This window comes from Jatropha curcas, chromosome 7 (genome assembly GCF_041381405.1).
Source record: "Jatropha curcas cultivar XTBG-Jc1 chromosome 7, XTBG_Jcur_1.0, whole genome shotgun sequence".
Classification (NCBI taxonomy): Eukaryota; Viridiplantae; Streptophyta; class Magnoliopsida; order Malpighiales; family Euphorbiaceae; genus Jatropha; species Jatropha curcas.
Window position 1 is genome coordinate 20,974,059 of NC_143157.1, and position 16,762 is coordinate 20,990,820.

At 30.6% G+C, this 16,762-nt stretch overlaps 1 protein-coding gene and 1 pseudogene across 2 annotated transcripts; one reads left to right on the plus strand and one right to left on the minus strand.

Moving 5' to 3' along the window:
• Nucleotides 1-11,780: 11,780 nt before the first annotated feature.
• On the minus strand, nucleotides 11,781-13,756 carry LOC105629814 (major allergen Pru ar 1). The gene is made up of 2 exons (XM_020677665.3): nucleotides 13,038-13,756; nucleotides 11,781-12,268 (listed from the first exon to the last, which is right to left on the minus strand). The coding sequence occupies exons 1-2, from the start codon at nucleotides 13,216-13,218 to the stop codon at nucleotides 11,955-11,957; spliced, it is 495 nt and encodes a 164-aa protein (XP_020533324.2). The 5' UTR covers nucleotides 13,219-13,756; the 3' UTR covers nucleotides 11,781-11,954.
• A 149-nt stretch (nucleotides 13,757-13,905) lies between these two features.
• Nucleotides 13,906-16,161, plus strand: LOC105629798 (uncharacterized; annotated as a pseudogene). The gene is made up of 4 exons (XR_016321863.1): nucleotides 13,906-13,909; nucleotides 14,491-14,720; nucleotides 14,759-15,563; nucleotides 15,889-16,161. The product of XR_016321863.1 is annotated as an uncharacterized LOC105629798 (transcript).
• The last annotated feature ends 601 nt before the right edge of the window (nucleotides 16,162-16,762 follow it).

The window sequence follows — 16,762 nt, forward strand, 5'->3', positions numbered from 1 at the left end:
TTAAAAATCAAAACGATTTAATTACCTAAAATTAAAGAGATTATATATGCAAATAATTTTGGTAATAAATCATATGTTTTCTTTTTCGGAAATTATCTTTGAAGATCTAAAGAGTTTTAATTTATTCTCTTACCTAAAAACGAAGGAAGATCTCATTTTTCATTTTTAGTAAGTGGTATCTTTTCGAAAAATATTTTCTAAATAAAATGCTTTTGAAAATCTTTATGCTTAAAGGAAAGGAAGATCTGATTTTATTTTCTTACCAAAAGGATAAAACAAGTTTTTGATAACTAAGATTCTCGTATCTTTTAAATAAGGAAAGCAAATATTTTGATTTCAAAATAAAATGTCCACTTTCTAAAAACGAGAGTCACAAATCTTTCTATAAAAAGGAGTTTTCACTCTTTGAACTAAGTGGAAGAAAGAGTTTTCATTTTAAGAGCATTCACCTATTGATCACATCCTTTATCTCTCAAAACTTACTCTCTACCCCCATTTTTCTTTTCATCTTAACACTTCACGTTTTTATCTTTAAAGAGAAAAGAATTTTTATAACTACTTTTGAAAAATGGTTCTGTGTTCTAAATGTTTTCTAATCTGAAAAAGTGTTTTTCCTGTGCTTATATGTGCATTTCTGTCTGTCTATTTAGATTTTGTAATATATAGTAGACAGGTTTTTATTTGATAAACATTTGTGTAATAGCTTAGGTGAGAAGCTATTGTGAAAGAGGTTATCAAGCGACCTTCTCTGTGAGAGAGATTCTAATGTCTTGAATTGAGTTTCTATACTCTGCAAAAAAACAGAAAGAGTTGAGGTTAACTAGAACCTTTGGAAAATCTAGTGGGGTAAAGGGTAGATCTAGGTGTTGATCTATTGCCTTGTACTCCTCAGTTAACATTGCTGTTCCTTGATCATCGATTTTTCGTTTCTTGCTCAAGATATCTTTTAGGAATTTAGCATAACTAGGCATTTGAGCAAGAGCTTCAACAAAAGGAATATTGATTTGAAGCTTTTTGAATACATCCAGAAACTTGAGGAAGCTCTTGTCATCTTATGCTTTCTTTAATCTTTGTGGAAAGGGGACAGGTGAAACATAAGGTTTTACCTTTTCTTGTTCTTCTAGGTCAATGATGGGAATCCTTTTCTGTTCTTCCACTTTCTTTTCTTCCTTTGGTGGCTCTTCTAATTGTTTGCCGCTTCTCAAAGTCATGGCTTGCACCTGCTCTTTTGGATTCTTTTCAGTGTTGCTAGGTAACGTACCTTGAGGTCGAAATGCCATCATGTTTGCAAATTGTCCTAGCTGAATCTCCAAATTTCTTATCGCAGCCTGCTGGATTTTATGGTTTTCTCTGGTTTCGTTCATGAAATCCATGTGCGATTTAGAAAGGGCAGTGAGGAGGTCATCATGGGATTTCTTTTCCTGAGGAAGGAAACTTGGTGGTGCATTCAAGGCTTTGTTAGGATTACCATAGGATAGATTAGGATGGTTCCTTAATCTGTTATCATATGAGTTGGAATAAGGGTAATTCTTCCTTCCTTGGTTCATCAAATAGTTTACTTGCTCAAAATTATTAGCTTCCACCCTAGGTCTTGTAATACTTGAGGTTGTCCCATTCAGATTAGGTATTGTGTAATCTCACAAGGTACGGACCGGATGTTGAAGTGGAGGTCCAATTTAGTTTTCATTTCAGTTTTTGTTTTCGTTAGCCATGTCTGCTTATTTTTCGGGTTTTATTTCTCGTGCACTTCTTGCAGCGTTGTGCCTATGATAAGATCTTTCAATTTCTGGATCAAAGACTAGAGGTTCAGTTCTCCTCGATCTTCTTTGCATAAAACACCTGAAATAATTCTTAAAAGAAATTTAAATAAAAATAAAAGAATGTCTAAATTAACAATAGGGTAATTCGTATTGATATTGATAACGCCAATCCGAGGCAACGGCGCCAAAAACTTGACAGTGATTTTCACAAGTATACGAAATCGCAATAAGTAATATAGAGTAAGAGAGTATCGTATTCACAGGGATTGTATATCAAGTACCAAAATTATGTTAACCTATTATTATTTAAACGACAATAAGAGAGAATTGTTGTAAGGAAATTAAATTTGAAAGTAAAAACAGAAAGAGATCAGGCAATAAAATTTAGGTGAAAAGAAATCAGGGATTTAAAGTACTAGGGAATTTGATTTCACTTAATTCTATCCAACTTATTTTATTAGTTCGTTAATCAATTTTAATTGTTCAAGTAGGAGAAACAACCCTGGAATCACTAACAAGCTCTCCTGATGTATTGTTAGCTATTCTAATCTAGTCTAATTACCTATCTTCCAATAGCGCAATTAAACATAAATTAAATCATTGAGTTTATGAATTCACAACCTAAGATCATTAACTTATGAAAACCCCCCTTGAGTCAAACCATATAGCTTCCGCATCAAGTTATTATTCTCAAGTAATTTATTATCGTTTTCATATCAAAAACCCTTCTCTCGATAGTCATTATTGAAATAGTTCAATCCAAGGGAAAAATTCTGCCTGGAAGCTTTAAGCTCAATAATAAATTATAACAAGAACAATGAAAAACAAATCTAATATTATAAATTGGAATCGAATTAAGTTACATCAAATCCCTAGAATAAGAGTTTAGCTGGACATAGTAATTAAATAAAACTCAGTAATACTTGAATCAATCTTCATAATCAGTAATAGCAATGAAAAGAAAAACAAGATTAAGAGTTTAGAGATAAAACTAGATCACAGCTACGTGGATGGCTTCCTTGAATCTTGGCACAAATCTTGGATGCTTGAAATCTTTGAGAGAGAGAGAATTATGCAGAAAATAGCCTAAAAACGAGATGATTTATCAATGAAAAGCTCCCCTCTTTATATAGAGCTCCTGAAGGCAAATCTGACTCCGTTTAGGAAATAGAATCCTTATTAAGTACAAAATCTTCTATAGGAGATCATGACTGTTTAGGCCTTGGATTTCTTCTTAGTTAGGACTCCTTTCTCTTCCAAAATAGGTCTAGATCTTGTTTAGTACGTTAGGAAATTATCCGAGGTGGGCTTATGTGAGAAAAGGATTGATTTGCATTTTTAGTTCATGCCAGTTCTGCCTTTGAAGCACGGGCGTACTAAGATGCACGGCTTGGGCGTGCTCAAGTCTGGAACTTTGGATGGTTGAGCACGGGGCATGTTAGGCAGGCACACCCTGATGAATCTTGGTGGCACGGGCGTGCCATTTGGCACAGGCTAGGCGTGCTTGTCTCTGTCCTTCCCAACTAGATTTTGTCACGGGCATGCTAGGCTGGCAAGCCCTGAGTTTCTTCTGGGCACAGTCGTGCCTTCTAGCACGTCTCAGGCATGCTCACTCCTGACTCTCCCTTAATTCTCCTTAGTTTTTAGCACGGGGGTGCTTTTTAGCACGGGCTGGGCGTGCTTGAGGCTGAGTATTTTGCCTTGTAATGCCCTTTTCTGTGCCAAAACCTTGCAAATTTCTCTCCGATCAGGCAGTTTATGATTCAAAGAAGCTTGAAACAAAATTATACTAAAAATGAATTTAAACACAAATCAAAGTGATAAAATTCACTAAAAATTCTAATAAAAACTATACTAAAAACACTATAAAACTGACACCTATCATAAGTGTTCGATAAAAATAGTTGTAACTAGTTGTTTAAAATGACAAAAAGGGATATTAATTGTTTAATTAGCTGAGTTCGGAGGAAAAAATATATATAAATGTCAAAAAAAATTCAATTAAAAGTTAAACGCTACAAGGTTACACGTTATATGAAGAGTTTAGTTACAGAGTCAAAACCGACTTTAAGACAAGTTTTTAAAGTATTATAATTAATAAAATTAATATTTGAGCTATTCCTAATAATTTTTCTTTTAAGAATATAAATTTATTTGCAATCACTTTTATTTTTATTTATTTATTGGGTTAGATACATAATAAAAAAATATATAATTCCAAATATTATAAATAAATTTGTGGGTCCCGTATATGTATGGCACAACCCAAGAGGGGGGTGAATTGGGTTTTCTAAAAACAGATATAAATATTAGAAATTCTAAACAAAATATAGAATTCTAAGTGCAGCGGAAAACACAAAGAACTTTGTGAGAATAGAATATGGATTAGATTCACCTCACAATGTTCTAATTATAAAAGATAGAAAGTCTGTGCAAAGTGCAGCTATTGATTAGAACAGCTTCACACTGACTTTTTCAATATCAGAGCTTCTTTATGAAGGAAAGTTATTGAGATTAGAACTTACTCATAAAGTTTGAAAAATCATATAAAGCTATGTGAAAGACAGTTATTAAATTCAGAACTTCTTCACAAAGCCTTAATCAAATATCAGAACGACTTTATGATGGAAAGCTATCAAGATTAGACCTTCCTCATAAAGTTTAAAAAATTAATTAGAAACTCAATCAGTGAAATATACTATGAATAAAAGAACAGTTAGAACATGGTATATTCACTTATTAGAATTCCAGAGTTCTAATGTTCAGAAGAGATAAGACTTATTACTTTTTTAGAACATCTGAATCATTAACAATTTTAGCGTTTCTAAAAATTAAACAGAGGTGTAATAAAATTAATATCAAGCAAACTTCAGAAATTAAAAGATGAACACAGTGATTTATAGTGGTTCAGCACTAACTCGCCTACATCCACTCCCCAAGACGCATCTTGAGATCCTTAACTATGTTATCTCTTTTAAAGGGTAAGAGACAAACCAATAGTACAAGGCAATAGATCAACACCTAGATCTACCCTTTTGTCCCACTAGATTTTCCAAAGGTTCTAGTTAACTTCAACCCTTTCTGTTTTTGGTAGAGTACAGAAACTCAATTCAAGACGTTAAAATCCCACACATGGAGAAGGTCGCTTGATAACCTCTATCACAATAGCTTCTAACCTAAGCTATTACACCCAAAAGTTTAACAAATAAAGAGCCTGTCTGCTATAGATTACAAAATCTAAATAGACAGAAAGAAACGCACATATAAGCACAGGAAAAACAGTTTATTAGATTAGAAGATCGATTAGAACACATAACCGTTTTTCAAAAGTAATTGTAAGAATTCTTTTCACTTTAAATATAGAAAATGTTAAGTGTAGAGATGAAAAGAAAATGGGGGTAGAGAGTAAGTTTTGAGAGATAAAGATTTGTTTAATGAGAGAATGCTCTTAAAACGAAAACTTTTACTTCACCAATGTTCAAGACGTGAATGCTTCTTTATATAGAGAGCTAAGAAGCTGTCGCCTTTGGAAAGAGATTATTTTATTTTGAAATCAGAATATCTTATTTCCTTATTTAGAAGATATGAAAATCTTTGTTACCAAAAATTTATTTTATCCTTTTTGGTAAGAGAATAAAACACGATTTTGTTTTCCTTTAAACAAAAGATTTTCGGTAGCATTATTTGGAAAATATTTTTACGGAAGGATGCTCTTACTAAAAACGAAAAAAATTCTCCTTCGTTTTTAAGGTAAGAAAATAAATTTAAATACTTCAGATTTTTTAAAAGATATTTCCGAAAAGTGTATGATTTTATTACCAAAAACTTTAGAGAGGTAATCTATTTAATTTTAGGAAATTTAAAACATTTCGATTTAAAGAATATTTTCGAAAATAAATTATTTTGAAGAAATCTAATTTTCCGAAAAATATTTTTGAGAGAAAAATAAATTTTTGTGCTCATATATGGATTTTCTCTCTTTCCTACAAAGTATCCTAAATACCTAGCTACTATGATCTTCGAATATCTTCACACTCAATATAGGACTTGCCATGTACAATTTCTTTCCATTGTAATTCTGCATAAAATAAAATTAGCACAAATAGCATAATTTAAATTTATTTGTTTTGTATTAATCATCAAAATCCGAGATTAGAAATTGACCCTTGAGCCAACAAAATTGTCTAAATTGTTTTATAAATTTTGAGTTGCCTTAGTTTATTGTTATTGTTTATAATTAAAAGACCTTTCCATATGTGATTAATTAGTAATATTTATAAATTGAGACGAGAAAATTTCATTTAATTCAATGACTTGCATTGGGCCTTATCATTTCATTTCTGGTTGTCAATATAGTGAGGCGCACCAGTTACTATATGAAGAGTTCAGTTACAGAGCCAGAACTCATGCACTTAGACATATTAAAGCAACCATCAACGGGACAAGGGGAGCAAAGCTCAAGAATACTACGAGGTACAAGAGTATATATATAAAATTACAATTGATATATAGAAAAAAAAATAAAGAAAATCAAAATTCAATAAAATATCAAATCATTCACACATATAAGAATCAAAATCCTCTTCTTCTGAGTTTAGATCAAAATAATATACCAGAGTATGAGAACTACTTTTCCCACTTTTTTTTTTTTTTCCTCAAAGGATTGCTGGGTGGGTTTTATTTTTAGTTTTTTCTTTTAATTAGATTCGATAATTTTAATTAAATACTAATTAAATACTAACATATGGTTTTTTTTCTTTGACAATTTTAACATAAGTAGTTGTTTTTAGATTCTTTTGTATTTTAAGATATTCTATTGAATGTTGGAAATATATTTGGTCTTTACGTAATGTTATGTTATTTACGTAATGTATTTTAAGATTTAGTACTGTTAGTTATTATAATAGCTGGTAATTGTTTTATTAAATGTTAATTATTAGCTTTAGCTGGTGGTTGTTTGTATAACAGTTTAAATTAGAAGTGTTTAATAAAAAAAAGTTGTAATTAGTTATTTAAAATGACAAAAAATGATACTAATTGTTTAATTAGCTGAATTCAGAGAAAACAATAGATATAAATGTCAAAAAAATTCGATTAAAAATTAAATGCTCAAAGGTTACATGTTATAGTGTTTAACGTTTTATAAAAAACTCATTCTAAACATTATAATGTTTAAAGTTTTATAAAAAACTCACTCGAACTCAGTTAATTGTAATTAGATAATGAATTTATAGCCTATTTATGGTACAGCATGTATAGAAGAATACGTCCTAATTAAAGATAGACTATCTATTCTAATTTCAAAAAATATAATTTTAAGGGCATGCTCAATAAAATTAATTATTTTAATAATTCTAAATTGTTTTAGGGGTAACGTTATTTCCAGAGCATATTGTATTAATGCCAAAAATAATGTCAGATCGACAATTCAAAACCTATGGCATTAACACATTAGGGTTGCGTTAATGCAATGTGCTTATTTGCCCTGGCATCAGAACATTGTGTTAACGCTACTCTAACGAGCTCGTTAAATAACACAATATGCTTTTGAAATTAACGCTACCCTAATTTTTAGCAAATGCCTTTTCCGTCATTACATATCTTCTTAGTCAACAACAATGCAGCCTAGTTAAGTAGCTACTAAACGACATAACATAACTGACAGCAACAAAATATTGATTGCTTGCACTTAAATTTTATTTTTCAGGAGAACTGTTTTCTCATTGATTAATTTATGAAAAAAGTTTCTCCAAATTAGATAAAAAATTTTCAGACATGGATATAAGAAAAAGTATGAAAAAAAAAAAATCATATCATTAGCATTAACAGTCCTTCAATGAAAAGGGCATAAATTATTTTCCCAAATTACATATGTCAATTTTGAAGCAAAACATTTTATATTTTCATATTATATAATCATCCGTTGTTAATAATTTTGAAATTGACATATTTAATTAAAAATATAAAAATGAAAAATATTGTAATTTAAAAACATGCTCAGTATTGTAATTTAATTTTGTAAAGTGTTCATTATGTGTTAATCTGAGAATATTCAGCTTATTTTATTATTGATCAACAATAGAAGACAACTAATATCTTTTCTTTTCAGGAGATCGATTAATCATGCAATCACCACATGTGTGAATTAATTTAAAATCTATTACCAACTCATACATAATCGATTTGATCTTTCCATATCATGGTATATCAATTAAAATAATTAGTAGTAGGTTTATAATTAGTCCACATTAGAAAACTAACTTTTTCTATTAGAATTATGATTCATGTGATCCACTATTTTAACTTTATAAATATTAAATAAGCTTTTGTTTAGATGGAGTATCTTTTTTATAAAGGAAAGAAAAGAGCAATGAAAAATATTTTTTAAAAAGGAATTTTTATATTGAAACATGGAGGGAAATAATGAAAATAGAATTTAATTTATTTTTCACCTACGTCCTCATATATTTCTCTTTAAAAAGAAATCAAAATAACGAATTTCATTAAGAGGAAATATTATATAAATATGGAATATAGATTAACAAATTTCTATATTTTTTATAGAAAATCTAATAATAAATCACTGATAATAAGAATAAAATAACACAACCTTAATTTAAATTATCCGATCGAGTTGACATAATATAATACGTATGTCATAGATGGTCCCTTGCTCCAGTTGTGGATATTATCTACACCTCATTCTATATAATTATCTAAATAACAAAATATTATAAATAAAATCCCCATAACAGTAACAATAATAGACCCAGAAAACTACCAAATAACTATTTTGAGACCAAAATCCTAAAATGTAGATAATAATCACTCATATTTCTATTAAAAAACACAAAAATTATTTGAAAAAGAAATGCAAATAAATAAATAAAAGAAAGATCGAAGAAAACTGAATTAAAAGGAAAAGAGATGACCATCGGAGTAAGCTCACTGATTCGTAGCCACCCACGAAATAAGAAAAAAGGGATTATTATTATTATCACTACTACTACTACTACTATTATTATTATTATGAGATACACCAAAATCTTTAAATAATTTTCAATTTTTAAATTTTCAAGGAGAGTATAATCGACAATTTCGTTAATTATATTTTCTTTCCTCTAAAATTTTTAACCTTTTCATAGGGGTGTACACGGTCTATTTTAAGATGGTTTGAAGTAATTTTCAAACTAAACTGGTTTGGAATTCTTCAAACTGAATCTAAACTGTTTTGAGTTATAAATCGAACTGCGATGACGAGCCCTCATTCTGCCCTTGAAAAGTCACAACACCCATGATGATTAAAAGAAGAAACTTGTATAGCAAAAGCAATAGATGTGTGGCCAAGAAAAAGTAACAACGTATATATATTTATATGCAGGCTTTCGATTTTAGCAATTTAATTGTAGTTAGTATAGTTAGCTTAGTTGTTGACAAAAACCAACAAGAAAAATGTTGTAATTGTGTTATTAATACTTTAAATAGTAACATTTAAATTGCGCTGTTTGTTGATTATTTTATGTATATATCTTCTCCACCAAGATCATTAGGCTTTCGATTTTGGCAATTAGTTTAGTTTAGCATAGCAGAAGCAGAGGGAGAGGGGCCAATATAAGAAAATAATTTATGTAAAAGTGTTGAGATCCTCATTGGTTTTTACACATTTCATATCAATTGAGTTTGTTAATTTAATTTGGTTTTCAGGAACAACGTGATTGAATATTGCATGTGCGAGAGATTTGGTGCTGACACTGCTTGAAGCCATATCCCTGGAAAGAGACGCCATAGACAAGTCAGTAAGCACATTCCCATCAATTATTATCCTTCTTGTCTACAGCCACAGCTCACTTATGGATTGCTTGGACGTACTGATTGACCCTAATTTGATCACTACTCTTCTTCAATACCATCTACCTGGATTGCAGGTTCTCAGAAGTTTCAAGTGGGTTGCTGTTAATCCCATTCACAATACTTTTTTGTATGGTGTAATCAGGAGGTGTTATCCCTCGGATCATAAAGTGATCTGTAAAATGATACTCTTTATATGAGATGATTAAATAGTTTAGTGGATCAAAATTTCAAGAAGGAAATAGTGATTTTGTCAAATATAAAGCATGTAATAGTAATTTTAATTCTTCTATTTTAACAATATTGGATTCTGCTAATTATACTATTGTGATGTCCTGTCTGATTTTAACAATATTGGACTCACATTATCTTCTCTGTATAATTTATCTTGCTAATTACACTTCATTTGATTGGATTCTGCTACATTTCCAGACTTTGTGAGAATGCATTAGATCCATTGATCTCTTAGACTTCTTTTTCTCCAAATTGTCAAATTATTTTATACATTAGCTGATTCGATTATTGAAAAAAATCCAATACGATTCCCGTGATTTGCGAAATACAATTAGGCAGTCCTTATCTTTTTTAAAATATATCAATTTTTCCTATGTTTTGCTTCCGTTGCACTACTGGATATTTTTGTTCAATTTTTATATATTTTCCGTTAAGTTCACAAGAAAACACAGAGGTCAAATAATACTAAAATATTATATAAAAAAGTTACATTACGGTCGTTTTGGTTTAAAAATTACAACTAATCTATCCCTGTATTTTTAAAAATAAAAAGAGTATTTTCATCATTTCATATGGTACTGAACTGAAAAATATAGAAATTGGATGGAAGAACCTTATAGTCTAACGAAAGTAAAGTATAAGAATGTTTTATTCTATTTTGAAAAAGTCAGGGACGAACTAATTGTATTTCACAAATTGCAGGGATTTGTACTGTAATTTTCCTTTAATTATTTGATATCAGTTCACATATACATCCACGTTAAATGTGGGTGTATATAGGCTAAACTATTCCCAATACCTAAACTGTACGGGTTGTTATAATTGCACTCCAAAATGACTTAATACTTCAGACTCCCAAATTTCAAACTTAAGTCACAATTGCACCCTGATTACAAACATATCAAAATTGAGATTAAAAAATAATAAAAATATGGATCCCACATGAGTTAGCTAATCCAACATCAATTTAGCTACAGTAAAACACAGCGTTTGAAGCAATTGAGAATTTTCTTTCTTCCTCTACGGATCAAATACCTTTCTTCATCTTTGTACAAACAAACAGATAGATTACGAATTGTTCGAGTAAAATTCAAATCAAATTAGGGCAAAAAAGAGAGAATATATATAATTAAGTGAAGCTTCAAACCTTGATTTTACAAGGAAAAAAAATAGCACTAGATAATAAAAACACTTTAACATTCAAAAGTGATTGTGATCTATGTAATAGGCCACAAAAAAGCGTAAGAGATCTCTTGATGTGGTATATATATCTCAAGGATCTACACAAAAAGGAAAAAGAAATTGGAAGGAGAAAATAGATGGTCCAATTTAGAAAGGTCAGTGAATATTGTGTGGTTAAGCAACTGCGTACTCACCATGAACCACTCCATCTCATTGCCGAAGTACACCATAACATGACCCTCGCGAATCGGATTGATTCCACTGGCACGTTGGCAATCACCGGAAGGACTACCTCTGTTTTATAAGATCGAGACCACACTCAATCTGGTTAGAGGTTTACAAGATTCAAACCTACTCAGTACCCATCCAAGCAGTTGATGTCTCTCGGCTTTCCTTGATCCCCTCAAGCCACTTCCTTCCTCCAGCGCTGTCTCCTTGCCGGTGCCATTAGTAATTATCTATAATAGTTTTTTTATTCATATGATTATTAACTCAGCCTAATAATGTTTAAACTGTGCATTTTGAGTTAATTAATTGAAATTGAGTTAGCTAACTCTCCTGGGACCCACATTTATTATTTTTTAATCTCAATTTTGACCAATTTTATAATTAGGATGTAATTTTACATAAGTTTGAAATTAGATTGTCCGGGAGGTTATGTTCATTTTAGGATGCAATTATAACAACTCTTAAAGTTTAGGGTATTGAGAATGGTTTAGCTGGTGTATATATGTTAAACTTCTTCTATATATAAATAAATAATTTTATTTACTTTGCCTAAAAACAAGCAAAGGATTGAGACTTTGCATAAACATGAGCAAAGCCATGACTTTAAATTACAGGGAGACAAACAGAAATTTGACAATAAAACCTGAAATTTTTTATAGTTGCTCACATGGCTTATGAAAACTAAAATACATATCACTTAACTCAAATATCAGGATTCGCCAAGGCATAGGCTTCTTCAAGCTTCAATACCTGAAAAAAGACTTGCGTAGCATTTTCCAGAGTAGCCCTTATTTCTTCTTCTTTGACCTCAACACCATCAATGGTATAGGCCTTGGAATTGCGCTTGCAAATAGTTCTTCCGTCGGGAGAAATTTCAAACTTAACCTGGCAACACAATTTTTCTACTATACTAGTATCTATGAGAGCAGGATCCCCTCCAATTACAGTATACTGAAATATGAAATTCTCTTTATCTACAACATCAACGGTTTCCTTCACATGACTGTATTGACTACCTGAATATTTTAAATAACATTAAAATCTTATTAAAATTCAAACAGTAGGTAAATTATACATGGAATGGAAAATGAATCTCCACCATTGATTTTGTTGTCCTTAAAAGTTTGATTAATTAGGCAAGTTTACGGATAAATTTGAAATAAAACAACCAATTAAAAGAATTATTAAAAAAAAAAAAAAGAAAAATATGTGAAATTTACAAATCACACCATGATTTATAATTCTATAAAATGTCACAGTATAGTAAAACCGATTTACAACAATTTAGGGGCGGAACTAGACTTTAACTTGAAATGCAAAATCCGTATTAGATATGGAAAAAATTATGCAAGAACAAAGAGATTTTACATACAAATTTAAATTATGTAATGTTTTATGATATTTTTATAATTTATTTAATCTAATATATAATTTATCTGCTGCAATCGTATAATATAAAAAAATAAAATAAAATATGTGAATTTTGTAAATGGCGAACAGCTAGATACATCTTCTATAAAATCTCTTCAAACAGAAATAATAATAACTCATATGGAGTGACTTTTTTTTTTTGAAGCATCGTATGGGAGTGATTTAAGTAGTAACGCATGCTTGATTTTAGCAAAAGATTTCTGCAATATCAAAGTGTTAGATCAATGAAAAAACACTTATGCATAGCATCCCTAAATTTTAAAACGAGAATGGTCTTAGATTTATATATATAAAAAAAAAAAAAAAAAAAATCTAGCATTAGCCTATTCAAAATGCATAGATATTGTAACTTACCTTCAGGAAAGGTAAATTGTCTGACAGTACCAGGTCCTCCATCTCCTTGAAGATTTTCAAAACTCTTAACAAACCCAGGCAGGACTTTGGGAATATAGATTTCAGGTTCAGAAATCATCTTGAATATCTTGGTTGCTGCGATTGGGAGCTCAATCTGCCCTTCAAAAGTGACAACACCCATTATGAGTTGATGTTTGAAAAGCAATTCGTGTATGCCCAAAATATATCACAACGTGTGTGTGTGTATATATATGTACCCGTATGTGTGTAACTTTGTTGACCAAAGCAGACAAGAAATATTTTTATGCTTTTAGAAATATTCGATTGCATATGGATGGATCACATGTACAATGAATCTAATAATAAACTTTAATCTCCTAATGTTGACTAATAATAAACCCACTACTCATTGTTATTAATTGATTGATATGCCATTATATGGAAATATGTAAAAGATAATATATATACACGGTGAATACATAGATTCATCCTTTTCACTTTTCAAATTTTAACTCTTTTAATTTTGAAAATGATGCATTATAAATTTATAAATTTTAATAACATTACACACCTTTCTGTACTAACAACAATAGTTTCTAAAGTGCTTGGCTTTTATAAGTAAAATATTGGGTTGATATATAATTAGCATAACTTTTAAAATAATAATTTTCATAAATTTCAACTATTTAAAAAGTATTTAATATCTAATTTTATAAGTTGAACTGTTCAATAAAATAGTTCTGAAAATTAAATTTTTTTAATAGATATAATTTACAAGTGTTTGATTAGTCAAAATAAAATTTAACAGTGTCATAAGATTAAAATAACAAAGTTCAAAGATGAATTTATATATTGAATCTAATAGTACATGAGTTAATAAAAGATTTGAAATTAATTTAAACATGCATGAATAATGAATCTAGTAAAGAATACTGAACAAAATAAATAAATGAAGCAGTCGCGCTAAGTTTCATCAAAACAAATAAAGCTAGTTTTATTACAGCACAAAATATTATCTGGCCTTGGAGAAAATGTAAAACCACCAAACAAGCTTGGGCCTTTCTATACAAGCCCACAATTAATTTATCCAGCCAAACTCACGTGACGCACACAATTAGTTAGTTAGTATAGCCAATATACAAGCAGACACATAGGATTAGATTTAGATCTAGCGTAAATAGGCAGCAATTATTTTTTTCTATTCATTATCCTGTAATCATCTTATTCTTCTTCAATATGCTATAGTCTACAAATCTCTGTAGATTTCATATCCATATCTTTATATTATAATTTACAATTCTGATCATGATATCAGAGTCTGAGATTCAGTAACTCAAATTCATTCTAGCTCCATCTCTATCATTTTTTCTTCCACAAGCATCTGATCAACTTAATCAGCCATGGTTACAACTCCACCAGGAGGAACAGAAATCGAAGAATCATAAAAATTGAGGCTACACAACTCTCAATCCGACCACAAATCTTGTGAGTGTATTACTTCATGGAAATAATTGCCTATCTTGGAATAAATCTATGTTGATTGCATTGAGAGTTGAATATAAGCTAGGGTTTATTGATGGCCTGTACATTAAACCTTAAATTAACTCACCTATGTTAGATAAATGGATGAGAGTAGATAGTATGGTGATTTCATGGATCTTAAGTTCAATCTCAAAAGACATAGTAAAGAGTTTTTTATATGCTAGCTGTGCATAGTAGAGAGGTTTTTATATGCTAACTGTGCATAAGAACTTTGGGAAGAACTAGCACAGAGATTTGGTGAGTGGAATGGGCCCTTACTCTACCAAATTAAACAAGAAATCTCAAATATTAAGCAAGGTAACACCTCTATTATGAATTACTTTACTAAGATGAAGAAGCAGTGGGATGAATTGACATGCTTAAGACCCTTACCTACATGCACATATGGTGCCTCCAAGACTATGATAGAATTAGATAATGAAGATAAGTTGATTCAATTCTTGATGGGCCTCAATGATTCATAAGATAATGTAAGGAATCAGATCCTGTTAATGGAACTGTTTCTTAGTGTAAACAGTGCATATTGAATGGTTTTAAAGGTTGAGAAACAGAGGGAAGTCCACACGCTGACTTTTGATTCAAATGAGCACTCATCAACTTTGTATGCAAATATACCAAATAGCAATCAAAGGTTTAGTAACAAGGATAATAGATTTTATAACAAAAGAAAAGAGGACAGATACTACAGTTATTGTAAGAAGGGTGGTCACATTAAAGAAACCTACTTCAAATTTCATAGATATCCAGAATGGTTTGCAGGTTTCAAATAGAAGAAAGCATAAGCAAATGTGAGTGAAGTCACACAGATCTTTGAAACTCCTATGGACAATTCAACGGTGATGAATGCAGCAGTGTATGGAGAGCATAATGACAGCATTGCAAAGCTGGTTCAACAGGAAGTAATTAAGATAATGAAACGCAAAGAGATACAGAACTACCACTCCAGTGGAGATGTAGACAATGCAAATAACATAAGCTTTGCAGGTATTGTAACCAAATATCACCTTAATTGCATAAATATAATGATAAAGGGAATTGGATAATTTACACAGGAGCAACTGATCACATGACATACAACAGTACCCTTTTCAATCGCCTCCAGAAACTATCCATACCAAAACTTGTCAAACTACCTGATGTTTCATTTAAAACAATTACCCATGCTGGAACAATCAAGTTACACAACAAACTGACATTACATTATGTTTTACTTGTTCATAGTTTCAAATGTAAATTGATTTTAGTGACTACCCTAGCAAAAAATAATAACATTTCAGTCGAAACCAAAACTGACCATTTCTTATTGTAGGATATGCAGAATGATGAGATTATTGCTATTGGGAAGGTGACTGGAGGGCCATATCTTTAAATAATACTTCCTTTTGTCCTAATACTACATGTAATGTTTCTATTGCTTGTGAAAACCATAATAACAACATGGGGATGCTTTGGCATGCTAGACTAGGACACATTTCAAACAATAGATTGAGACATATACCAATAATATTGAATGCATGTGTTGAATTTGATGACTGTTGTATTTGTCCACAATCGAAATAGCAAAGCTTACCATTTCCTACCAGTACTAGCGATGCACATGCATCATTTGATTTAGTCAATGCAGATTTGTGGGGGTCCCTATGCAGTTAAATCCTTAACAGGTGCAAAATAAATGATGACTTTAGTAGATGAACACACTAGGTATACTTGGGTTTACATGATTACTGACAAAACACAAGTATTTGAGGTCTTTAGACATTACACAAACATGATAGCTACCCAATTTCAGACCCAAATCAAAGAAATTTAGAACTGAAAATGGTACAGAATTTGTGAACAAACAATTACAAGAATTTTTTGCTAAAAAAGGCATCATGCAACAACTCTCTTGCCCTTATTTTCCCCAACAAAATGGTAGAGTTGAAAGAAAGCATAAATCACTCTTTGCAGAAGAGCTCTAATGCTGCAATCGAAACTACCCAAACTTTTTGGTTTGAAATTCTATTAGCAGCAACACATATTATAAATAGGGTACCAACTGAGGTTTTGAAATGAAGCACCATTTGAGGTTTTACATAACACAACTCCTAATCTTAGCTATTTTAGGACTATAGGATGCGTATGCTTCATAAATAATGTCAAACCCAATAAAAATAAGTTTGATGCAAGAGTTATTCCTACCA